Below are 24,064 nucleotides of genomic sequence, written 5' to 3' on the forward strand. Positions count from 1 at the left end.
TGTACTTGCGCTTTGACGGAAGGTTCTGGTCCAGAAAGGACGACAGCATCGGAGTGGCTTCACCAATAGTGATGGCATTCTGAGAAAATGTGAGAGTAGACACTAATCGGAGGACCTACCATGTTCTCGAGGGCTTCCTCAGCCGTAACGAAGCCGTGGAAGGCCACGATGGAGACTATCTGCTTGAACTGCGAAACGTCAGCAACGGCCTGTGCGAAGCTGTCGGCGTCCGCTCCTATCTGATCCCACTCCTTGACTTGACCCAGGGCGTAGCCTCCAGCAGTCTCGATAAGAATGTACAGAGTTGTGGACTTCCCCATCGAAAATGCGATTTTATGACTGTCGACTTGGACACCGCGAAGCTCGTGCTAGTGGTCAGTTTTGTACGTTGTAGCGACAAGTTGATCGCCCTTTCCTAATGCTTCCCAGGTTCTTGCCGCGCTGATCGTGTGCGAGTGGACACCTTTATTCAGTCCGTTCATAGGTCGGAAGGTGCTGCATATAAGCAGTGGCTTCGCGTTGTGCATTGTGGGCTACCCTATGTCGACAATGACGCGGTGGGCGGCAGCGATCCTGATTCTTGGGATCGTTGGCAAGAGTTGTCTGGGATTGATGAGCAGGGTCAGGAAAGCGGGAACCAGTAGAATTGACTGGGGGATCTTTCTCTATGGGGTGTCGTGCCTCGCCATCACGCTGATGAACGTGCCTTTCCACGGGTTGTATCCCCTCTTCTACGCAGATCCTCTCGCCGCGTTGACAGGTTATTTTGTTAAAGCCAAACTCGATCGCGACGACCACGACAGGACCGTACCGGGATCGCTTGTTTTCTTCATCGTGTCCCTCTCGTGGGCTCTTTGGCTGGTGATTCTCGTGGATGAACCATCTGTGTGGCTCGTTGCGATGGGTATCACAGAGGCTACTGTTCTCACTTTCGTGGAACGAACATCTGGAAAGGCTGACAATCTGACCCTTGCCATTGCGGGTCATGCATTTTTCATGAGCGTCAACACGTCTCATGCGGGATCGATGGTCGGAACACAAGCCTTGATTGTGGCTGCTTGTCACACCTTTACCAAATTAGCTGCGTGACGCTCTCATAATATAAGACGGAACACGCACATCTACCATGTCCAAGGTAAGCATCAGCTGGCTGTCGTTGTTGTTTACCGAGCGCGTACATATTTCATTTAGAACGTTCGTACCTCAGGAAATCAAACCTACAGAACGTAGGTGTAACAGTGATAAGTTTCAGTTTATAAGTGACTGCGATAAGTTTCAGTTTTTCAACTAAGATCGTCACAGAAGGTTCCCAGATGAGCAAGTAGTTAGCATTGTTCATACGAACCACAAAGCTACTGCCCGCCTCTGAGTCTTAGCACTAGGTGAAGTGTGGATTCCTTCTGGATGTTGTAGTCCTGCAAGGTTCTGCCATCCTCTAGCTGCTTGCCAGCAAAGATGAGTCTTTGCTGGTCAGGAGGGATACCCTCCTTGTCCTGAATCTTTGCCTTGACATTCTCAATAGAGTCATCGACTTCGACCTCTAAAGTGATCGTCTTGCCCGTTAGGGTCTTCACGAAGATCTGCATTCCACCTCTCAGTCTTAACACAAGGTGCAGCGTAGACTCCTTCTGAATATTGTAATCCGACAGAGTACGACCGTCCTCGAGCTGCTTGCCGGCGAAAATCAACCTCTGCTGATCAGGAGGGATACCCTCCTTGTCCTGGATCTTGGCCTTGACATCCTCTATGGAGTCGCTCGTCTCGACTTCAAGTGTGATCGTCTTGCCCGTCAGAGTCTTGACAAAGATCTGCATACCTCCACGTAGTCTAAGCACGAGATGGAGCGTAGACTCCTTCTGAATATTGTAGTCCGACAGAGTACGACCGTCCTCGAGCTGCTTGCCGGCGAAAATCAACCGCTGCTGGTCAGGAGGGATGCCCTCCTTGTCCTGGATCTTGGCCTTAACATCTTCGATGGAGTCACCCGTCTCGACTTCGAGAGTGATCGTCTTTCCAGTAAGAGTCTTCACAAAAATCTGCATACCACCGCGGAGACGTAGCATGTTCAAAAGCTCCAAAAGTGAGATTTGTCTATTACCGGTTTTATTCACCAAAATTCTTATGTTTTCGGCTGTAATATCGGCTGAACACCGCAGGCGACTCTGCTGACGGTCCGTTGGCCTTTGCCGGTTCGGATCAGAGTTTGCCAAATCGAATTACGGCAGAAAAACACAACATGATCTCAGCGGGATACACTGACTAATGTATGCTACAAAAAGAATCCATGGAATGCTCAGAAGGCTCGTTCGCGGGCAGGCTTTCAGCTTGGCATGACAGAGAGTCCAGCATTGATGACGGAGGGGTAGACGTCTGCTCCCACACACCGACAAACGTAGCCCCGCTTTGGAATTTGGCGGTCTGAGCAGTGCTTACGTGGTGTACGTAGGAGGGATCCAGGGGGGGTGACGGTGGTTGGATAAGCAGCCGCCGGCTGTCCTCCACGTCCAACTCTGGGCGCAGACCTGTTCTATGAAATCGGGCGAACGCGGCCACGCTGGGGGCACTGCGTGTGCGCCGTCGTCTCTTAACGAGCCCAGCACGTTTTTGTGCTTGCCAGTCCAGCTCATCATCCCAAGCCGCCATTTCTTTCGCGAGGAGTGGGGCTGGGTCGACCAGCTTCGGCAGATCCTTAGTTTGATCCTTCAACGAAACTTCGACAGTGCCGCAGGCAACCTTGTACACGCCCCAGAGGTGTTCCCCGTCATTTGTATCGTATACTACTTGGTGCACACTCGCATTTTGCAGGTCCTCTGCAATTCTAGAACGAGCCCAGTAGCGGTTGGCAGCGACAGGGTCTATTAGAGGGCCAAGAACCAGACCTTTAGGATCCCATTCAAGATAGTGACCATGACGCATTGGATATTGTGTGTGGTGGTAGCGCTTTGTGTGGGTCTTCTTGCCGCTGGCCTCTTCTGTCGGACGGGGGCCCAAAGCAGTCTCGAAGTAATCAGTTACGCGATCTGCGTAGTTGACGCCCTCTCGAATCATGACGCGTTCCCTCCGATAACCTTCTTCCAGCAGCGAGTGCAAAACTGACCTCTCCTGCAATTGGTGTCGGCGATGGCGGCGGGTGCGGGGAGTGGTGGACCTCTTGGACTTATGGCGTCGTTGTCTCATGCGTCTCCTAGCGTTCAGTTCCTCGGTGAGATCGGTCGGCCGCCAAGGCCACGCTTCCTCAGAGGTCATGGAGTCGTATGACTGGGTCGCGGCCTCAGGAAACATATCGCTAAGCGTTTCGCGGAGAGAACGCGCGACTGGTGATCGTCTCCTGGGTTTCGCTTTTCCAAGGGGTCGCAAAGGGACATCGTACACCGGTGGCGGCGGAATGAGTCCTATTCCGAACCAGTCACTAAGGACCTCTGCAGTGTCGCGGTGGCTGGCCGGATCCGGCCAACGATCAGAGTTGAAGAAGGCAACTTGGTCTATGGCGAAGTTCCACATGCGCATCTTTAGGGCTTTCCACAGAGCATTGCGAACACTTCCTACATGAATCATCGTATCTAAGGACCGGTTTATCTTTGACACAAATTATGATGTTAGTCATGATGCCACCAGCCACCGCCACACATTTAGAACATTCCGTCAAGCAACGTTCGAACAGCGTGCGCTGCATTCGCTACAGTTTCCAAAGAATTAACGCGCAACCACACTGGCGCCAGGTAGGTGTCGCATCCGTTTCGGCAGGTACCGGCACCATTCTCAGCAACTCTTGCCGAGAGCTCGACAGGAAAAGGGGAATCTGGACTTGTTGGTGGCCCTCAAGAGGGTCAGGCTCCTTGTTGGCTGCTCTGTCGGCGATGTTGTACCAGGTAAAGTTCACTGGGGGCAAACTAGTGCTCTCTGTGTCTGCCGGAGCCAGTCTGTGTTTGCTGTCCTCTCGAATCCATTGGGAAATAATTCCAGTCGCTCTGAACGATTGTACTCCGGGCTCTGCCTGAGCTACCGACATTCGGAGTTCCACGTCACCGAGCGACCACCCCATTGCGCGGCAGACGTGCTGCTGAGTCGCCGTGAAGTAGGAGTTGGGTTGGCTGACAGCTCCCAACCATATGTGTCTCGGGGAGGGATTTGCCAAGCCGAGTCTTCCACCCAAATCTGCAGCTTCGCTGAGGAAGGAATCAGTCAATTCGCCCAGATCAGCGCTGAACACGTTCCGCGCGATAACCGAGAGGTGTACAACGCGTTTCCGGAAGACGTCTGCCCAGACGTCTAGTGACCGCGGATCGCCCTGGGACCAGGTAGCAGGTGGATTGTTGGCCTGGAGGCAACGCGCTACTTCTCTCAAGTGGTTCGTGAACTTTGCCTGCCCTTGCACCGTCAGAGAAAGCCTCTCCAGATCTCCAGATGCGGTAGTCCAGCAGGAGTGCAGCAGCGTGAGCTCTCGTTCGAAGTAGCGGAAGAACGGATCGTCCTGCAGCGATTCCGTTCGTTGGAGCACAGCTACTCCTGGGGGCATCACGATAAGTAACCTGGCTATCTTCTCCTCCAGGTCTCGCATCCACTGATTTTTAGCGCGACGCTCTGCTTCCTCGACCGCCCTGGAGTCTAGCGACACGAGCGTAGACCTTACCAGCGGCATCAGGTCCGGCTTGGGAAGTAGGCGACCTACGACTTCGGAAGTCTTGGCGTTCACCTCGTTCCAACCCACCAGGATCTTGAGCGCCTCTCTCGAGCTTCGCGCCTTCTCTGCGTTTAGGTTCAGGCCCAGCCAGCGCGGGTCGTTGTCTGCTGTGAGGTTGTCCACCCACGACACGTAGGTCTGCAGCGTGTTGCTGACTGCCGGAGCCTTCAGGTCTACGGCCTCGTTGATGTTGGTCATCGAGAAGTCGGTGTCGAAGAGCCGTGGAGTGAAGAGCCTGTCAATGAACGACGCCAGGGTGCCTGCATGCGTGTCGAACTACATTCTCACTTAAGTCAACCTGGTTGTCGAGTCTTCCACCGTAAACGGTGTTCTTCAGTATAGTTCTGATGGCGTCCCAGTTAAGAGCAGACGGATCCACGGTTGCTTTACCCTGCGCTGCGATTTTGAGCCACTGGTCTATAACTGAGTAGCCGCAGACCAAGTCGGCGTCGGAGAACTCATAGGGCTTGGTCCAGCCAATGGGATGGAACTGCTTTCGCTCAACTACAAGGGCATGAAGGAACGCAAGACTAAACTGCAGACGGTACCTGGCGGCAGGCGTCGAGTCGTCCTGGCCCAAAGTAGGCAGCAGGTGATTCAGCGTTCGTTTCATCGACGCTTGAATGCCAGGCGGAGCCTCGAAGACGGCCTTGAACGACAGCCGCAGGAAGTTAGACGGCACCTTCTCGTTAAACTCCATCGTGAAGAACACTCTGAAACCTGAGTGGTGCTGCTGACGAAGAAAGGTCTTGTCGAACTGCGCTAACCACGAGGGACAGAGATGAGCGTTCTTCAGCAAGACCCAAGAGCCTTCCCGAGCTGCTTGCTGCAGTGCAGTGCTGGCAGCGGAGAAACCCTCGTCGCTACCCATGGCAACGCTGAAGACGTTCTTCTGCAGCTGCTTCGCAGCCGCCACAACTTGGTGGCTGGGGTCGAAACCCGCGGTGGATATGAGAACCATAGGTACATCTGCAGTGACCTGTCGCTCTACCGCGGACTTGATGGCCGCCGCGTCCACAGGGGGGCTTTCCAGGAACCCCTTGCCCACGATGGATTCGGCTAGCCGACCCAAGTGAGCGTGAAGCCTATCAGGTCGCACGGCCCTAAGCAACAACGCTTGACGAACGCTGCGCAGAAGAACCTGACCCTCCTCGACAGTGTCCTTTCCACACCGCTCTGTCAGTCTCGACTGCAATATCGGGTCCGTTTCGGGGATCAGGTTAGGAGGCCACTGTCCTTCGGGCTCAGCACTGGAGATGAAAGTGCGCCAGGCGTCAGAATTGGATGCAATGTGCTGGTCTAGATCTCGGAAGACCGGTACCTGAGTCAAGCGACTCAGATTCTGGCGTTGCTCCTCGTTTAGTTCCAGTGGTACTTCGATGACATTCCCTGTAGTGCTTTGAAGACCCATTAATGCGTCGAACTCTACAGTACGCAAGGTGACGTCGCTGAGCGACTCGAACTTGATGCGCATGAGCTCCAAAGCTAGGACTAGCTTATGCTTGTCCAGCATGCCGGCTGCGACATGCTTGTACACAGACCGCAGTACGCGCACAGCAATAAGGCGCATCCGGGACTGATACTCCGCGCTAGACAGCCCTGAGGGGGACTTTTGACTCTTTAGAGTCTCGCCAAAGAGATAGTGGAAGCTTCTGAGGTCGTAGTGGTACAAGAAGAATAGGTTGTGGAGTTGCTGTAGCGTGAAGTAGGCACGCGAGCAGGCCTCTGCGAGAGGTACGTACGTATTCGTAGTGTCTGACACAGCCTCCATCACCTCTTCCGTACGGTGCACCTCTCGCTCGACTTCGTCTGCCTGAGCTTTCAGCGATTCCAAAGTGGACAGGACCTTATCATCGTCGAGGATGTTGCCCTGAATGTTAGATAGCGAATGCAAGAGCTTGTCCTCAAGGTCTCGCATTACCACCCTGAACTCCCCTTGCAGCTTAAGCACGTCGTTACGCTCCTTCTCGACCTCTGGGCGCTCGCTGGCCAGAGCCATGTTGACACACTGGTTTAGCAGGCTGCTAGGCGTGATGGTGAAGTTGATGAAGGTCACTCGACTGCAGAGGTCCGGCGTGAACACCACTGTCGGGTCTTTGGTCGCCAGGATAATCTTGAACGAGGGCGAGAAGTCCACCTCGGTGTCACCAACCGTGATGAGCGTCCGGCCTCCGGCGCGGTGAGTCTCCTTGTTAAGGACGTTGTTGATCACCGGGCTGACCTTCTCCACGTCTTGAACCAGCAGAGTCGTGCCGAAGCGAAGGGCGCTTTCTAGGTGCTTGATGAATGAAGGGTCGTTAAATGAGGTTTGCACCAGCTTCTGATCCTTGTACTGTTTCAGCAACCACCCAGTCCCCTGTCCTGATGGATCAATAACCAGGGGATAGCGAATGTACCGCTTCATGATCACGGCGTTCTCTATGGACAGAGCGTCAGAAGGCAGACTGTTTGATTGCCATTGGAATCGGTCTTGTGGCCGGCTCAGCAATTCGACTAGCGATAAACCGCCTCGTATCTTCAACCCGGCTCCAGAGATGGCGGACCTCCACTCCTGTAGCAAACGCTCGCGATCTCCGTGCTCAAAGAAACCAGTGTAGGTGCAGAAGGCTGCTGCGAGGAGGGAGTCGCCTAGGACGGTGTTCAACGCGTCCGCAGAGGACTTGACGGACTCAGTCCATCTCTTCTGTTCCGACTCTAGATTAGCCAGGAGCTGAGTAGAGCGTGTCACCTTGGCTTCCACCGTCTCCATCTCCGTCTTGATTCTCTGCACCTGAGAGATAAGTTCAGCATACTCCGATTTGTACTCCACCAACTGTCTCTCCAGGTCTGCAAGCAGGTCTTTTGTTTGACGGAATTTCTTCTCGTTCTTGATAGTGGCACCTTCTAGGTCATTAATTTCTTCCCTTAAGGGCGCGACTTTAAGCAGAATGGTCTGGTAAGAGACCGACGACTCTACCCATTTAGCTAAAGGCCCAGCGGCCTTTGATGCTCTCATGATCTTGTCGTAGTCCCACCCCGGATTCGACAGGAACTTATTCTGGATCGTGCGAACTGTCGCAGGACTAGACGAGCTGGCATCGAAGTTCAACACTCGAGAGATGAAATCCGTTGTCTTCATGGCCTTCCTGCACTCGTCCCACGCCACCGACTTGTCACCCAGATCATTCAAGAAGATAATTACGGCCTCGACGGCGAACTTTACAGCTGCTGGCGGGCTTCCCAGCGAAACAAGCTCAACGAGCATCCGCTTGGGGATGTCCTTTACGTCTGATTGGGCAGTGAGCAGCAAAGGCTCGACGTCCTTGAGCTGCTTGCCAACCTCCTTCTTTCGGTGAGCAATCTCTACCTTGGACGCGTCCAGCTTCTGTGCCAGCTTCTCAGCATGTTTTTTGCTTTCTTCGGCTTCTGTCTGCTGTTGAATCATCATCTTCATCTTATCCTCGGCCTCCTGGTTTTTCTCCAGCAGCTCCTGGCTCTTGACGCTCAGTACCTTCTGAAACTCTGACACCTGCGTGTTCGTCTCGTGCAACTTGGACAATCCCCCCGCCAGGTGACGTGAGGTCTCAATGGTCTCCTCCTTGGTCTCGCAGACGATGGCGAGGAAATGGCGCAGGAAGTCGAGGTAGTCGCGAGGAGTGACGTAGTTACTCTTCTGGCCGTTCCGCAACAAGTGCTTATTCAGTTCGTCTGTGCAGTAGTGGGCCCGGACGATAGTCTCAGCGAGAACCAGGCGGAGCGAACTCTCGTCGCCTGTCACGTCCTCGAAGGCACCGGGTGCCACCTCAAGCGTTTTGTTGAAGTCCTGAGCCACGGCAATCAACGCGTCGTAGTTCCAATCACCGAACCAGTCGATAATGCACCGGTTGAAGAGCGCCGGCGACGTGGCCTGCCGGTTGTAGAAGTCGGGATTGGAAGGATTCATAGTGAATACGATGTGTAGGTTGCGCTGAATCTGCCGAGTGAACTTAGCAAAAAGTTCGTTCTCGTCACTGAGCTGTCTGAAGGCGGCACGACACTCCGACATGAGCTGCGTCCATTCTTCGCCCTCAAAAAGGCCTGGAACCTCTCCCGCAGCAAGCAGCGCATTCATTCTCTCCAGGAACGCTGGCCCCAAGGCGTTACTCTCGTCAAAGATGAAGGTGATCTTCTCGTCTTTGAGCCCTGCCCGGCGCATGACCGACCGAAGGTCTGCCTCGAACGCTTGGGTGCTGTAGTTTCTCCCCGCCTTGATGATGAACACTGAGATGCCATTCATCCAGGAGATGAAGCGGGAGAGAATGGTTTTTCCGGCTCCACTAGCTCCAACGAGCAGCAGATGACCCAGCGGCTGGCGCAGCACTCTGTCTATTCGTACTACGTGCTCCAGACAATCGTCAAACAGGACGAGCGGGGTGTTAGAAACCTCTTCGTTGAAAAGCTTCATGCGACCCTGAACGAATTCCCTAAGCGATTCCTGGTCGGCCTCCTCGTACTGCCGTGTCATGAGTGAAGTGAAGAGCAGAGGGCGGGCGACATCGGCTTCACTCAGCGAAGGGAAGAGTCTTAAGAATATCGCGTCGATCGTGGCGTCTGTCCACTGCCTACTGTCAGCCTCCACCAACCTGTCTCGCCAAATGCGAAGCGCTTCGTGGATAGCCAGGCGGACGAGCTCCCGCACAGAGACGTCAGTCCTCGAAGCGAGCGCCTCATGCAGGGCAACTTTCCACCGGGTTAACTCTCGGGGCGAATAGATGTAATGGGGCTGCTGATCAGCCGTAAACCGTTCTTGATTGGCAGTGTAGAATTCCACCATGGCCAACGTGAGCTCGCGAGCACAGTCTCTCAAAGTGCTGAAGGGCTGCAGCAAGGCTCGGTTGAACGTGCCGTAGATCATCTCCAGCGATTCCGCACCCGGGAAGTCGACGAAGATGATCGGGGCATGACGCAGATACCGCGGGGACATTGGGTGCCGCCCAGCGTCTGTGGGCGGGTTGCAACACCCTCCGAATTGGATCCGTTCTAGCTTAACGAAGACCCACTGACCAAATTTATCGAGCTTGTAGAACCCTCCCAGCTCCTGCAACTGCCTCATGAACATGATGACTCGCTGCGTCTCATATTTGTCAGGAGCGGGAAGGTTGACCTCGTCACAGAACACCATGAGCCATTTCCCAGGCTGGTTCGGCCGAAGCACGAGGCCCTGGCTGGTCTTCACATACTCACAGTAAAGGTCGAATGTCTTCAGGAGGACCTCTGGGGATGTGCCGCTGCTGAAGTTCAGAGAGGCGATTTCCACGTCATGGACAGCCTTGAGAGCTGAAAGGAAGGTCATAGTTTTGCCGGACCCTGGCGGCCCGCACAGGATGAACGGCAGCCTCATCTCCAGCCAAGAGCCCAGGATGGATTTATGCCGAACCGTGTCTACCGTGTCGATCACAAGCTGAGCGTCGGATAGGCCGTCGCGTCCGATTTCCACAGGTGTGATGCACTCACGCCACGGTGCCCAGTTTCCGTCTGAGAGCACCTCGTACTCCAGCAGCGAGGTCGAGCTGTCCAGCTCCGGTGGCAGGCCAACCTCAGAGCACACGCGCGCTACGTCTACAGCGAAGACATTGCGGTCTTTGAGGGGCATGGCCCCTCCGCAGCCCCAGACGAGGGCAAGCACCAGGTACCGTGAGATGTAGGTGCGCAGGTGGGATCGGTTGGGCGCTTGTCCAGCGTAGTACTCCTCCAGCACCGCTATGGCGCGGGGAATCAGGAGTAGAGTCGCGTTCAGCACGCGAATCTTTGTGAATTCCATGACGTGCTCATATTTCTGAGACATCTCGACGCACTGCAGCGCGATGCCATCAGGCTTGAAGAACGTCTTGAGCGTAGTAGAACATATCGAATTAATTGTGTGCTTGTCCTCCTGCATGCTGTTGAGCAGTGAGCTCTCAGCGGCCTGGAAGGACATCGCGGATGACAGCTTCCTGTGCATCGTCGGTTTCTCCAGCATCAGCATCACCTCTCGGCGCTCCTCTTGACCCTTACATACCGTCTCGATAATGTGGTTGGCCACGTTTGTCAAGCTTAACACGTCCTCTGAGAACCAGATCATTCCGCACCTAGAAACTGTCGCCAGCGTGGCGCTCTTGAGTGTATCAACCTCGAACATCAGCCGCACATTGGAGGAGATTTGCAAGCGCTCTCCGGTGGGTAACGTAAGGATCTTGTTCTCGTCCAGTGCGGAGTTGAGGTTCTCAGCCCATTCAGGGTCGACATCGCCGTCCATTACGATCCAGTAACGCTTGTTCTTTGACACAGCGGCTGGCTCGTTGAGGATGCGACGCAAAAAGGATGTAAAGACGCCGTCCGTCCATTCCATCGTCGTTGGGTCAAGCTTGCCATATAACTCGTCTTTCGGGACCGCCTTGGGGTCCAGAACATAAGACTGGCTCTTTATGCCGTCCAGCTGCTCCAACGCCTGCAAAAGCACAGTCCAGGCGGACGTTTTTCCAGTGCCCGAGGGCCCGACCAGCATGACTCCGTGGTTCACTCGCAGGATCTGGTGCAACTGTAGGATTTTCTCCAACCAGGGGTCGGAGCAATCGTAGTTGTAGTACTGGCAGACGTTCAAAATCTCTCGAGTCAGTTGGGCTTCATCCACGACTCCCACGTCAGACCCGGGGAAAACTCCCTCGACGAGGGCCTTCAGCAGAGGGACGTCAGCGGGGACCAGCCGAGGGAGTAGTGTGTCCATGATGGCTCGAAGCAGAATCTCCTTTTCGAGGCCTGGCAGGTCAACGTTCTCTTTGTCCAAGTCGCCGATTCGCTTCCGCTTTAGGGTACCAGCGGTCGTGAGAACACTCTTCAGCGCTCGGAGTCCGAAATCATAGTGCGGCTGCTTTGACAACTGCTGTTGGCACAGGTCGAAGAGAGATACCGCCTTTGACGACAGCGCTTCCGCTGTAAGGAACCCGTTGGAGTAGAGGCAAACCTGACCAATCATAGCCTTGTCCGGCTTAATCATAGCACACTCTCTGAAGAGTTGTTTGAGGTTGTCAGGCAACTGTGACCGTCCGGCGTATCCGGGATTCATGGTTACGAATATGCCCACGCTGGAATTTAGTCCTACAGTGTGACCGATCAGAGTTATGTTGCTCTTTTTTTCCTTGATCCCAGCCTGAATTGTGAGAATCTGCTCCGAGACGGCAGATAGAATACGCTCCTCAAGACGGTTAAACTCATCAAAGCATCCCCATGCTCCCACTTCGCAGAGACCAACAAAGATGCGGCCCATGGCATGGAAATCGAATGTCTCATCACAGCAGAAAACCAGGACAAATCGTCCGAGTTGGGCCCCAAGAGCCTTAACAGACTCCGTCTTCCCGGTGCCTGCGGGACCAAAAGGGTTACCCCCCATACCGAAATGCAGCGCTTGTGTCAACGTTAGGAAGCAAGAGTCGGTCAGGTCCGTTTGCACAAGTTTCTCCGCCAGTCCCAAGTACTCGAAACCGTAGGTCAACTTGGCGTTTGCCATACGAACTGTGACTCTGTCCATCACATCGCGCCCTCGAGGATCGAAGTAAAACCGCAGTGTTTTCAGCCAGTGGAACGAATCCGAGGATGTCACCCCGCGATCCACGAGAGTCCGAACCACGTCACGTTCGTGGACAACCTCAGTCATTATCTGCACTAGTTTCGTGCGGAATATGGGCTCCACAGATGAAAGGACGTGCTGTGCCACCAGCGCCAGCAGCGACTCGCACTGGTTGACGACTGACAGTAGTGGTTTGCCAGCTGAGAGACATTCGTCAACCTGCGATGTCCACCTAACTTGAAACGCCAGCAGCAAAATCTGCAGCGGCGTCTCGTCGATGAGGCTGAAGAGGCTGTCGGCGTCCAGCACGTCCATACTGCCGAAGGACTCCATGGCTCCAGAGAGGATGGACGCCAACGTGAACACCATTTGCGTCTCGACTGCCTTCAGCCAGGCATCCAGAGATTTGAACGTCTGAACTTCGACAGGAGTCAGAAAGGTGACTTCCTCGCCTTCCTTGCTCGCAATGCCCAAGACCACTGTGGCGTCGAGAACGAACGAGTCCACGCCAGCAAACATCTTCTTGATATGCCTTTGGACTATCAGCGGGTCCCGACTGTTTCCGATGATTTCCAGCAAATCTTCGTCGCCCACGAAATAGAATCGCGGAAAGAGAGAGCGTTGCTTTTCTAGGTACTCGGTCAGCGCTTTCTGAACCCGTGTGAGTGACTCGGAGAGGCGCTCAAGGGTGCGTAGCAGGCCTTCCTGCTGTACCAGTTCCATAGCGCGAGGCCGTTGCACGGTCCGCTTGGTTATCGCAACGAAGTCATGATCAATACTTTTGAAGCGGGAGAGCTCCGACGGCAGTAGGGCCGCAATGTCGGCAGAGCTCAGAAACACGCCCTCCAGGTACACGTACTTGCGTTGAACCTCGGCCCAAACCGCCAGCAGTGAGTTCAGGTTGGACAGCTTGTCGTCGAAAAGGGTAGCGTCCTCTTCGAAGCGGCGGTAGTAGGGAGAGAGCTTCATGCTCTGCAAGGAAGACAGATGGTCGTCAAGCAACGAGGTCACGTCATCGAAGCCCTTGATCAGATAGCACTTCTCCTTGTACGGGATGAGCTGCAGCTCGTACTCAAACCAGGTCGTCTTGAGCTCCTTCAAGAACTCCTCCACTGCGTTCTCGCCTTGAGCGGCAAGAAGTATCTCACTTATGGGTTGCTCGTAGCGGTACATGTCAGCGTCCCAAATATCACCCAGTGTCATGACAGAGACGGAGTCGACTCTCATGTTGCAAGCTGAAAAGAGCTTCTTCCAGTGCCGCTCCTTCAGAGCGTCCGTCTTCAGCTCGTTCAGCAACGCATTCGTGCCAAGGAACCCTGTGACCTGCTCACTCAGGCTTTCGAAGGCCTCGTGCTGCCTGAAGATGGCGGGAACGGTGCGGATGGCCTCATTAACCTCCTCCAACTGAATGCGGACCTTTCTCGGCACAACCGACAGCCAGGGTTCCTCTTTGAGTGCAGAAAGCGTTGCGTAGAACTTCTGCAGTTCACACCACACCTCACGTGTGGATTCAATCTCAGAGAGGAGACCATCGGGATCTACACCGCTCTGGCCAACGATGCACAAACTCTCGCGCGCCTTGACCAGACCTTCGAACTCCTGCTTGAGCTTCAGGAGACTCTTTCGGACTCTCTCAATCTGTAGAAGAGCGGACGTAGGGGACTCCTGGGATGACGTCGGCTTCGTCCGGATCCACTCGTCATGCAGAGCAGATAGTTCCTCAGCCAGTCGAGCATCGGCCGCTTGTGCCAGCGCCGTCAAGGCGGGACGCAGCCGCTCGATGGAAGAGTGCTGCAGACGGAAGATCTGGAGGAACGCCTCCCAGTCGCCAGTGAGCTGGTCAGCCCAGACCCAGTCGTTAGGGAAGACGAATCGCTGCCGTTCGAGCAGTCGCTCGGAGGAGACGAGGTGGTCGACGTCGGGGGACCACGAAAGCACCTTCAGTTGGATCTGAGTTGAGGAATGACTGCGCTCTCACACTGTCCAGCTTGATCATGTACTCTGTCAGGGACACTGTGGCCTCCGGAGACATTGATGTGGCGTTGCTCTCGACCTGGTTCAGATTGGAGCGGTTGCTGTCCGCGAGCAGCTCTATCTCGCCGCGTGTGGCCCGTATTTGTGTCTGCATCGCCAAGCAGGTCTCGCGTACACGATTGCCGAAGGCTTGGAGACACTCCCGGTGCCAGGAATCGAACTTTGAAGACACTTTTTGTAGGACAGGCGACTGGTTAACTACCAGAGGACCCAAATAGACGACTTCCTCCTCTGTGTGCACGCTCTGTCGACTGCTCTTGATGTCGTTAAGCAGATTCTGCCATTGAGCCAGATCTGTGCCCATCAGCGTCGTGAGCGAGGAAACATCCTCCTCCCACAGCCTCTGGTAACGTGACCATGTGCCTGCCAGCTTGGAAAGACCCTCGATGCAGTTTCGAATCGCGCCTACGCACTGCATGTAGGATTCTCGGTGCATGCGAGAGAGTAGGTACCTAAACGTGGAATCAGCGCCTTCCTCACCGCCTACCACGCGTCCGCCGACGCGTAGCCGCGGCAGGCCGCACACATGAGACATGCAGGTATGGAGGTGTGACGTCCATTCGGCACGCGCCGCCTCCACGGGAGGCTCCAGGACGAGTGCCTGCGAGCGGATCTGGAATTCCAGCACCTGGCTATTACGAACCAGCTGGGGGGAAGACTTCGAGGAAAACCCTGTAAACTCCTGCACCCACAGCTCAAGGGTCTCGTTGAGGCGCTTGAGTAACACGTCTGCAATCCGCTGGTTCAGCTCGTTTGCCCACTGATCCACATTGGAGAAGTTGGACGTCGCCACATCTGTGACCACGGCCTGCAGCTCTTCCAGCGTGGACACAATCGTAGGTGAATCGTCTTCAGTGGCCACCTTAGCAGTCAGCAGCTTCAACAACAGCTGCTCTCCCCGACGGCGATACTCGCGCGCGTCCTCGAGCTTCCCCTCGAAGAGTGTCACCGCGTCTGACAGCGATCGCGCAACGGCATCCACGTCGTTGCTCTGGAAGGTGAGCTTCATGTTGTCCCGTACAAGGCCGAGGATCTCACGCTGCTGCTTGGCAATCAGCGGTCGCAGTGCCGCGTGCTCCGGCAACTCGAGTCGGTATGAAGCTTGATTGAAGGATCGCAAGCATTGCCGCAGCCACACCACATACGGGTAGAATGCTCTCGTATCGTCGGCAGTGACGCGAATGGCGTACGGCACTCTGAAGTTGAGCCCGTGAAGGTACCGGATTTCCTTATACAGATTGAGCATGCTGTCATCCATGTTCACTCGTACCTCGTAGTTGTCCGGAGCCATCTCATAGACGATGAACACAGGACTCGAGAGATCGAATTTGTGAGCGGTTTTGTTCCGGGCCAGCCATTGATCAAACAGGCTCGAGACGTTTAGTTTAGCTTGAAAGCTTTCGCCATCTTGTCTTAACTTCTGCCCATCCAGGTGCTGCTTCCATGACGGGCCAAGAACATTTTCAATTCGGCGGAGGGAGGTGGCTACTCGGGACTCTACCTGCGTGGACCAGATGAGTTCAGAGGCAGGGGTCGGAACGCTTTTGAGTTGCGAGATCCTGCCACCGTCTGAGACTTCATAGACGGAATCGCACTTCACTTGCAACAGCCGCAAGTCCTCCTTGACTTGTTGTAGAAGTTGTGCTTGGTAGTGTTGGATGGCGGCACGGATCTTCTTTCGAAAGAAGATAGCATTGAACTCAGAAAAGACGCGAAACATCTCCGTCGAGCTGCTCGCGCCGGAGAGACGCTGTTGGAGCTGCATGCCAATCTGGGTCTCGACTTTGCCTACGCGCTCCTCATAGACCTTAAGCGCTGAGTCCCATGTCGTCTTGCCGGCAGGAGAACAATCCAGTACATCGAATCCGAACACCTCGAAGGCTTTCTGGAGCTCTCGCCCCAATGTCACGGCTAGATTCCGGGAGTCGCCCCTCAGGACAGTCCCCACAGTCTCGCTGAACTTCTGGTGCTGCTTCCGAATAGCCTTGATGTCTTCCGTGCGTTCCTGCAGCGTCGCGTGGTGTGTCACCATCTTTGGAAGCACAGAGTTGCCTGCGCGTCTGGATGAGCCCGATGCCAGCAACTTACTTCTTCATGACCTCCCTGCACAACTCCCTAAATGAGCGGATGTTCTCGTCCCAGACTTTGAAGAGCTCCTTGCACCTGTATGGTCACACGCCTTCCGTCTCACTCAAAAGCAATAATCTCGAACTCCTCATGGGCTATGGCCATGATGTTCTGAGTTCGTAGAATCTTCATCGCTCGCTCTGCCAGATCGGCTGATATTGACTCCACGAAAAGATAAGCTCTTGAGATGTCATACTGTTGTACCAGCTTGAGGCGTTTCAGTTGGTTGAACGTGGCCTTCACAGCAGACGTGATCTGATTCATAGATGAAGCGGAGAGAAGATCGGCCAAGGGGACGTCCCTCAAGAAGTTCGCCACGGCCTGTACAGCCTCCAGTCTTGCTGGCAAACCCAGGTCTGCCTGCACGGAAGACATTGGTACGAAGCGTTTGGCAATCTTCAGGGGAAGAAGAGTAGCCGCAACCTCAGGACACTGCAGCTGCGCGTCCAGATGCAGAAGGGCGCGCTCCAGCCCGGTCCAGTACTGCACCTCAACAATGGCGGACTGCTTGCCATCCAGCTCTTTTTCGGACCTAATCACTTTCGATGCATCCTTGCGCCAGCGAACTAAGCAGTTCTGGAGAGTGTTCAAATAGTTGGAGTCCTGGTCCTTGCCCTCGAAGTCCTCGATGACTACCGCGCGGCCTTCAACCTTTGCCACGACATCCACGATAAAGGGGTCGAACTGCAAGGTCACCAGGGGCACTTCCACCTCCTGCTGTGCTTGTTGCACGCTCACTACCAGCTCCGCCATTCGTTTGCGGAGGTGATTTTCCTCGTTACCCTGCGAATGCAGTCGGGATATCATAGGCTCGAACGAGTTCTGCAGCAAATTTTGGAAGACCTCTAGAGTCGAGTCGCCTTCCTCATCCGCGTAACTCATGGATACGATCTGTAGCTTGCTTGAAAGCGACTTGGTGCTGCCTTCAGGAGAGAGGAGACTCTCCACATAATTTCGCTTGACGAAGGCGACTGCAGTGGATGTTGCCAGTCTCGGCGTAATCTCAGTCGTCAAGAATAGACCGCCGAGATCGTCATCGTCCGGAGGCTTCTCCTCGTGCCCCAAGACCAGTGTTTTCAAGTGTGGCTCCACGATGAACTTACGAATGACCTCCGCACCGCCACCCACTCCTTTCCGAGCAAGCTCCCGTTGAAGATCCGAACGTTCGCAGCCTATCAACCACGGACTGACGTCCAGAATGAACCCTGAAAGCTCGGACCTGATGGCGTCGATGCTCATTATTATTGGTCAATTGACTGTGACGTGTTCAACCTAATTCACTTGGGGCATGAATAGGCCTCCAGCTGTCTCCAGCAACCACTTGGGCTCTACAGGGGTCACTCCGTGCATCCAGAACACCAGAGACATCTTGTCAGGGTTAACTCTAGATTCGAGTTCCTCCAACGACCCCGCCTCGGACGTCTTTAAAGAGATCGCAGACTGAGTGGCAACTGCACGGGCAAAAACCACATACGGAGGATTCCGCCCGTAAAGACTGGAGGACGGATGCAGGGCCAGCGTGAAGTTCTGCATGGGTCTCCCATCTTCGGGGTTCAGCGAGGCCTCAGCCACGGGTCTCAAAGGTCGATAAATCCCTCCTCCGCAGTGTTGAGCTGCGTGCAGGAACAGAGAGCTGCAGAGGGTCCTCTGCACTTGAACGACATCCTCCCCGCAGCTGACTGGAGGGACTTTTAGAGAGTCAAGAGTGCGGCAGACGCGGTCATGCAGAACATCCGCTTTCACAAGTTCCTTTTCCCTTAGGAAGTGGTCTCGACAGAAATCCGAGTCGTCATCGCGGTAGAATAGCCACTGTGAGCGTACGTTGAAGAGCGACACAAAATCTCCTTGGTGCACCTGTAATCTTCCTCGAGAGAGATCGTACTTCGACACCTTAGACGACACTCCGAAGGTGGGAGGCCTCGGGAGCCAAGGTGAGTCAATTAGAGTCATCGCGCAAATCGAAGCTGCTTCCACAGTGCAGTTAAATCTGACAGACATTGCCAGGAAGGCGGCCATCTCTACGGACAGCTTAAGCGTGGCCGTCAGCACCGCCACTTGAGCCCCCAATGGCTGAGTCAGCCGGGCGTCACCATCTATGAGACCTAAGGCATGCAACTTGGTTAAAGCGGCCCTCAGGGGTACTTTAGGCAAGGGTGAAGGGAACTGAAGGTGGGCAAAGTTCGTGATACCCAGCCGCATGAGGAACAGGACAGTTTGAGAGAGATCGACCCGAGCGATCTCTGGTATGTTGCGGCTCGGAATATCGGCGGCAGCAGAACCGACCCGAATCGCTTTCCCAGGCCCTAGCCTCGCCGCCCTACCCGCGCGTTGTGCCAAGCTGGCAGCGGACGCCGGCAGCACAGACAGAACTTGAAGCCCAGATCCAAAGACGGGGTGATCGGCTTTGACCTTGGTATACATGCAGTCCACGACATGTTGGACTCCTTGTACTGTCAGAGAAGCCTCAGCGATGTTGGTGGCGACAAGGACGCGGCGCCGTCGACCAGCACGGACCGCCTGCAGCTGCATGGCGACGGGCAACTCCCCATGGAGGATCTGCACCAGAAGTCGCGGTCGAGGCTGACCGGGCTGTCGCATGCGGTGCGCTTCCATCTCGTTCAGCTTGTTGGCGGCCCACGTAACCTCCTCCTTGCCCGTCAGGAACGCCAGGATGTCGCCGCGCGGCTCCGACATGTGCACCTCCAGGACAGCTTCGACAACTGCTTCAAGGTAGTCGGCAGGCGGATGGTCAGCATAAGAAAGAGCCAGGGGGTGGGGCTGCGAGTTCATAACGTTGAGAACGAAGACTTCATGCAGGTCAGCCAACGTCTCTGGAGCCGGAAGCCGTATGGGCTGCGACGCCACGGGGCTCTCGCGCCGCCTCCGAGGCCACGGGGACTCCCTCCTTGCAGGGGGAGAACGCCGTCGTCTCGGCTCCGGAGAACGCCTGCGGTGTGAGGACCGCCTTCGGGGATCTGAGGATCGCCGTCGGTGTTCTGTGGATCGCCATCGAGGTTCCGAAGATCGCCGTCGGGGTTCTGAAGATCGCCTTCGACGTTCTGAGGATCGCCTGCGCCTCGATCTGTCGTCAGTCAACAGCCGGCCGTAGTCGTCCCGCTCCAATTTAACGGACGGAGATCGTTTACGTTCGCGTTCCCGGCGTCGTCGCCGTTTTTGGTGAAAATCTTCTAGAACGCGCATAGCAGTTTCCGCATCTACACTAGAACTTGACGATTCCTGCCGCGCGTCATCGAAACTCTCAAACAGAAACTCAGCGCCGTGCACGGCTTCAGTTCTGAAAGCAGGAGCAGAGAAGTCCTCCACATCTGCAGGTTTGAAGAACTTGAGTATCTCCTCCGTCTCCAGAGTAGCAGAGCATATCACCAGTCGTAGGTTCTTCCGCACGCTCATGATTCGTTTCAAAACAACCATCAGCAGGTCGCCCTCAAGAGAGCGCTCATGTGCGTCATCCAATATCAGCACGCTGATTCGAGCCAGAAGTGGGTCTGAGAGGGTTTCCATCAGCAGGCGACCTTCAGTTGCAACGCACAACCTGCAGGCCTCTCGGTCGACGGTGGAGGCGAAGCGCATCATGTATCCTATCTCCCGTCCTACGGCCGCTTGCCTTTCCTCGGCGATGCGGTTGGCCACCATCACCGCCGCTGACCGTCTAGGGGACGTCATGGCTATCATGCCGCCCTGCGCCCACCCAGCGTTCCACAAAAACTGCGGGAGTCGCGTGCTCTTACCACTTCCGGGTTCTGCGACTACAACCACAACTCGGTGAGTCTCCACAGCCCACAAGAACTCCTCTTTCACGCCGTCTACGGGAAGTGACAACATTCACAAGCTACGCCTTGCTAGAAATTTGTGCAATTCAAGCTTGATGCAAACGAACGAACAATCAATCAAAACTTCATGTTCAACAGGGTGTCGTTGAGGTACACGAAGGTGGGCTCGATCTCACCATCCTTGTTGTAGGAGAACACGAGAGTAGCCTTACACTCGCCGTAGATGCCTTCGTCGTACGCTGATTCGTGGACCAAGATACAAAGCTCGGCAAAACGGCCGAGAAGGACCTTGATGAAACCAGTGAATTTGGCCTTGAAATCGGGTTCAGCGAATTTGTTCTTTGTCTTGGGGCTCTCCATAAGCTCCTTCATCCAAGTCTTTAGGTACATTTGGAAGTCCTTCTTCCGCATACCAGTGTCCGTAAGCTTGAAGTTGTGGACGATATCCACAACCTTCTCAGCCATAGCGGCACCACCAGCTCCGTCCTCGTCGTTGTCCTCGATACCGTAGTCCTCACCTCCTATATCGATGTAGCGTCCCTTGACTTCGAATGCGACATCTTTGAACTCCTCCATGTCGAACGGAAGCGACTGGGCGTAAGAATCAGAAACGACCTCAGACTCGGGCGACTCGAACACTCCGTAGAACACCTTCATTGCTGAGAAATGCTTAATAACGAAGAATTACGCATATGAATTGAGGGGCGAAAACCGCAAAAAAACGCAATCAATGACGCTGCACTGCCTGGATATAACTGAGGGCGGCTTCGTCCGCGAAGGTATTCACTGGGTCCAAATGTGGGCCTTCAACGTCCTTACCAACTTTGCTCTGGTGCCTTCCTTAGTCTTTTGTTGGAAGAACGGAATGGAAATGGACTCCATTGTCGCTGGTATGACTATCTTCGTGTCCTGCGTGTACCATCACCTGCAAGCTTCAGGCGGTTCCTTCTTAGGCGGCGCGGAATTCACATGGCATGTTGCTGACAATGCATATGCAACTATGTGCATCGGAGGGACATTCTTGATGTTGCTACAACATCCTGACCCTATAACTACTACCGTGATAAAAACGCTGCTACTCACAACGGCATGCACAGCCAACTGTGTGGCTCCCATGAGTAAGTACTCCATGGGCGCTGTGATTGCCACGTCGGCGTTCGGGTCCATCGGTTACCGAGCTCTCGTGGTAAGACAGTGGCCTCAAATTGGAGACGTTGTGTGGCTGTATCGGGCCGTGCTTGCGGCTGTGGTGGGGTCCTGCCTGTTTTTTTACGGCCTCGACAAACGCCGAGATCCCGAACGTATTTCACATGGGTTATGGCACCTGGGCGTCGCCGTTTTTCACTACTCATCTACCATGGCTTTGAATCCGCCTGTAGTGCTTGACGAACGACGATTACGCCGAAAGGTTTTCTCTAACGTCGATACTGAGAAGACGACTACTGGTTCGTCAGATATCGAGATTGTTTGAGAAGACCTAACATCGATACTGAGAAGACGACTACTTGTTCGTCAGATATCGAGATTGTTTGAGAAGACGCCATACTCCCAACTTTTTTTGCCTGCCGTGTTTTACTGAAGAATATCTCTTAAACAGTCTCAGGCCGCATTGAAAACTGGTTAGGTTTCGGAAGACAGTCTGAGCAAACCATGCAGGTCTTCAAACATCTCTCGCACGAGAACTATGGTGGTAACCATCACATTATCGACCAGCGAGTACCGAGCTGCCGACGACACTGAATGATCGATGTACAATCTGGCGTGAAGTTTCGATTCCTGGAGCAAGTTGCGCCCCAACAGGGCTAGGCCTACGTCGTCGATGAGCTCCTCGTCTTCTTTGCAGTTGCGGTTGAACATAGTGCTGAGAATCGTTTCGCAGGTTGCCCCTCTTATCATTTCCGATTTGATCCGGGTGTCATGCATGACTCCCAAGGCCTCCGCTGCCTCAGCTAACTTCTTCACAACAATCTCCGCGATGGCTCGCGCCTCGTCCCTGTTGCGGAAGGCTCCGTCAACGACCTCCGGAATGAGTCTGTATGTTTTGGATATCGCACACCCACCCCAGCGCCTCGGATAGCGCATCAATTGATTGCTCCAGCTCGTCTCCGTAGACCCTGAACACTGCCTCGTACGGCTCGTAAGCTTTGGGTAGTGCGGTCTGATCGGTGTCATAGTAGGAGCCTGCCTCTGGAGAGGACATCATACTCAAGGGCATAGAGCCCGAGCCATCAAAAATGCAGTGTCGATGCTAGGTGGTTCGTACTGCTGGAGGCTTACTGTTCGGATATGTACCGCTGCGACTTGAATCTTGATGGATAGCAGCAGCGACATGAGTGCCGTCTGGATTCTTTGCAACTTAATGATAACGCTGGCCTTCATGCGCGTAGAAAGGTGCACCGGGTGACCGAACAGACCCATAGTCCACTCGAAGCGGGATTTTTCCACGCAAACCTTCGCGGTGCTTATCGCTTTGTCCGTGCGTGCCATCAAGGCTGCCAGGCCGTCCCATTCGTCATCGGTCCAATGGGGGTTCTGGCCTAGGGCTTGGGTCATGATCAAGGGCTTCAGAGTGTCTCTGAAGGACAGACAGCAGGCCCGCACCTGCTTGAATAGCTTGTCAGTCTCCGTCTCCGGGAGGATGTGGGAGCACAGGAACCCCACCACCTGTCCGACTATCTCAAGGTACACCCGCGATGTCACTGAAGCCAGCGGCTGTCCGTCATGCAGCGGGCCGTAGAGGCACAGGGCCGCCGTGAACACGAAGCAGACTGTGAAGATATAGTACATCCGCTTTCCAGGATCCTGACAATACCCTAGGAAGTTGCCGAGGAATATCAAGGCAGGCATGAGGACAAAGGCAGAGACGTATACGACGTAGGTTGGTTGGTCAATGTGGACCTCCGCAGGATCCGGGTTGTGATTCCACTGGGTGAACCCGCCTGTAACGATCGCAAGGGAGACATAGGCGAAAAACCCGCCAAGCGTAGACCCAGCCACTCTGTGTATTCCCCGGTTCAATGAGTCCCCTACAGTCCCGGATGGAAGGAGACTGGCAACGGCGCTAAGTGAATACTGCCCGCATTTCCTACCCAGCTATGGCAATCCACCCTGATTGCCGTTGCTGAATGAGGAATGGAGAGTCTCCCCATTCTTCCTGACTGTGTCTCGAAATCTACGTATCCTACTCCGAACATGCTGAGGACCGCCACCGCCACGGTAATTCGAAAAGCTGTTAGGCGAAGCCCTGTGACCTACGAGTCAACCACATGCGGCTGTTTTGCTTCGGAGGCACGAAAAGACGTTTGATGTTGTTCTTGCATCGCACTCTGTGCGACGGCCGTTCAATCCCCTGCTCGAATACCGCCAGCGCCAGGGACCGATTTGTCCCCAGGGTGGAAGGTACGCTGTACCTCCGGTGTTGTATCGGACTGGTGTCTGCGATCTGTGAGATATTCTGCGTCAGCATGCGAACGGTTTCCACGTTCGTAACGGGAGCCGGAGCCGTGTCCTGCGTGTTTGCGTTCAGGGTAGGAGATCGGAGCAGCGGTAAGCCGCCAGACGAGCCGCGGGTCAAACGGGCGGCACTAACACAAATGTCTTGCGTCGGCGTAACACAAGTGTCTTGCGTCGTCATACATTAAACGGGCAAATGTGCAAAAGGGACAGTAAAAAGTGGGAATGTGGTGAAACCCAGTTGATAGAATGCTGATCTGCCTGGCGCTACTAAACACACACGTAGAGATTTGCAACCACAACGCTCTCCGTAACATCACTGTCCTCGGACTCGCCAGCGGACCCCGTCCCCTACCGGACGGGACGCCGCTGTGTGGGCTGGTAACCACCAGAGCAGCCAATTGGGCCCGAACACCT

At 54.7% G+C, this 24,064-nt stretch overlaps 8 protein-coding genes across 17 annotated transcripts; 2 read left to right on the top strand and 6 right to left on the bottom strand.

Annotated features, from left to right (window-relative positions):
* Positions 1–320, bottom strand: KVP18_002926 (uncharacterized protein; the record flags this gene model as incomplete). Of its 2 annotated transcripts, XM_067954244.1 has the most annotated exons (2): positions 1–79; positions 120–320. In XM_067954244.1, coding segments are annotated over 2 exons (280 nt in total), but the record flags the coding sequence as incomplete, so codon positions are not given. The 2 variants fall into 2 exon arrangements, with proteins under 2 accessions (XP_067810576.1, XP_067810577.1); XM_067954245.1 differs by having other exon boundaries at positions 60–320.
* A 15-nt stretch (positions 321–335) lies between these two features.
* KVP18_002928 (uncharacterized protein) lies at positions 336–1,089 on the top strand (the record flags this gene model as incomplete). Of its 2 annotated transcripts, XM_067954247.1 has the most annotated exons (2): positions 336–383; positions 430–1,089. In XM_067954247.1, the coding sequence occupies 2 exons, from the start codon at positions 336–338 to the stop codon at positions 1,087–1,089; spliced, it is 708 nt and encodes a 235-aa protein (XP_067810579.1). The 2 variants fall into 2 exon arrangements, with proteins under 2 accessions (XP_067810579.1, XP_067810580.1); XM_067954248.1 differs by lacking the exon at positions 336–383 and having other exon boundaries at positions 541–1,089.
* Positions 1,090–1,352: 263 nt separating this feature from the next.
* On the bottom strand, positions 1,353–3,555 carry KVP18_002924 (uncharacterized protein; the record flags this gene model as incomplete). Of its 3 annotated transcripts, XM_067954237.1 has the most annotated exons (2): positions 1,353–2,036; positions 2,434–3,555. In XM_067954237.1, 2 exons carry the CDS (start codon positions 3,553–3,555, stop codon positions 1,353–1,355), a joined length of 1,806 nt encoding a protein of 601 aa, XP_067810569.1. The 3 variants fall into 3 exon arrangements, with proteins under 3 accessions (XP_067810569.1, XP_067810571.1, XP_067810570.1); XM_067954239.1 differs by lacking the exon at positions 2,434–3,555 and having other exon boundaries at positions 1,353–2,063; XM_067954238.1 differs by lacking the exon at positions 1,353–2,036 and having other exon boundaries at positions 2,260–3,555.
* Positions 3,556–3,676: 121 nt separating this feature from the next.
* KVP18_002925 (uncharacterized protein) lies at positions 3,677–17,642 on the bottom strand (the record flags this gene model as incomplete). Of its 4 annotated transcripts, XM_067954240.1 has the most annotated exons (5): positions 3,677–4,941; positions 4,970–14,192; positions 14,221–16,336; positions 16,365–16,439; positions 16,468–17,642. In XM_067954240.1, 5 exons carry the CDS (start codon positions 17,640–17,642, stop codon positions 3,677–3,679), a joined length of 13,854 nt encoding a protein of 4,617 aa, XP_067810572.1. The 4 variants fall into 4 exon arrangements, with proteins under 4 accessions (XP_067810572.1, XP_067810574.1, XP_067810573.1 ...); XM_067954241.1 differs by lacking the exons at positions 16,365–16,439; positions 16,468–17,642 and having other exon boundaries at positions 4,920–14,192; positions 14,221–16,308; XM_067954242.1 differs by lacking the exons at positions 4,970–14,192; positions 14,221–16,336; positions 16,365–16,439; positions 16,468–17,642 and having other exon boundaries at positions 3,677–4,879.
* A 33-nt stretch (positions 17,643–17,675) lies between these two features.
* On the bottom strand, positions 17,676–20,246 carry KVP18_002929 (uncharacterized protein; the record flags this gene model as incomplete). The annotated part of the gene is made up of 1 exon (XM_067954249.1): positions 17,676–20,246. The coding sequence occupies one exon, from the start codon at positions 20,244–20,246 to the stop codon at positions 17,676–17,678; it is 2,571 nt and encodes an 856-aa protein (XP_067810581.1).
* A 65-nt stretch (positions 20,247–20,311) lies between these two features.
* Positions 20,312–20,851, bottom strand: KVP18_002930 (uncharacterized protein; the record flags this gene model as incomplete). Its single annotated transcript, XM_067954250.1, has 1 exon — positions 20,312–20,851. The coding sequence occupies one exon, from the start codon at positions 20,849–20,851 to the stop codon at positions 20,312–20,314; it is 540 nt and encodes a 179-aa protein (XP_067810582.1).
* Positions 20,852–20,924: 73 nt separating this feature from the next.
* KVP18_002927 (uncharacterized protein) lies at positions 20,925–21,665 on the top strand (the record flags this gene model as incomplete). The annotated part of the gene is made up of 1 exon (XM_067954246.1): positions 20,925–21,665. The coding sequence occupies one exon, from the start codon at positions 20,925–20,927 to the stop codon at positions 21,663–21,665; it is 741 nt and encodes a 246-aa protein (XP_067810578.1).
* Positions 21,666–21,814: 149 nt separating this feature from the next.
* KVP18_002931 (uncharacterized protein) lies at positions 21,815–23,828 on the bottom strand (the record flags this gene model as incomplete). Of its 3 annotated transcripts, XM_067954252.1 has the most annotated exons (5): positions 21,815–22,226; positions 22,255–22,442; positions 22,472–23,192; positions 23,225–23,423; positions 23,450–23,828. In XM_067954252.1, 5 exons carry the CDS (start codon positions 23,826–23,828, stop codon positions 21,815–21,817), a joined length of 1,899 nt encoding a protein of 632 aa, XP_067810584.1. The 3 variants fall into 3 exon arrangements, with proteins under 3 accessions (XP_067810584.1, XP_067810583.1, XP_067810585.1); XM_067954251.1 differs by lacking the exons at positions 22,472–23,192; positions 23,225–23,423; positions 23,450–23,828 and having other exon boundaries at positions 21,815–22,276; XM_067954253.1 differs by lacking the exons at positions 21,815–22,226; positions 23,225–23,423; positions 23,450–23,828 and having other exon boundaries at positions 22,400–23,041.
* Positions 23,829–24,064: the final 236 nt, after the last annotated feature.

This window comes from the organism of the source record quoted next (genome assembly GCF_019968955.1).
Source record: "MAG: Porospora cf. gigantea A chromosome Unknown PgA_NODE_282_length_24064_cov_357.293, whole genome shotgun sequence".
In the NCBI taxonomy this organism is placed as follows: domain Eukaryota; phylum Apicomplexa; class Conoidasida; order Eugregarinorida; family Porosporidae; genus Porospora; species Porospora cf. gigantea A.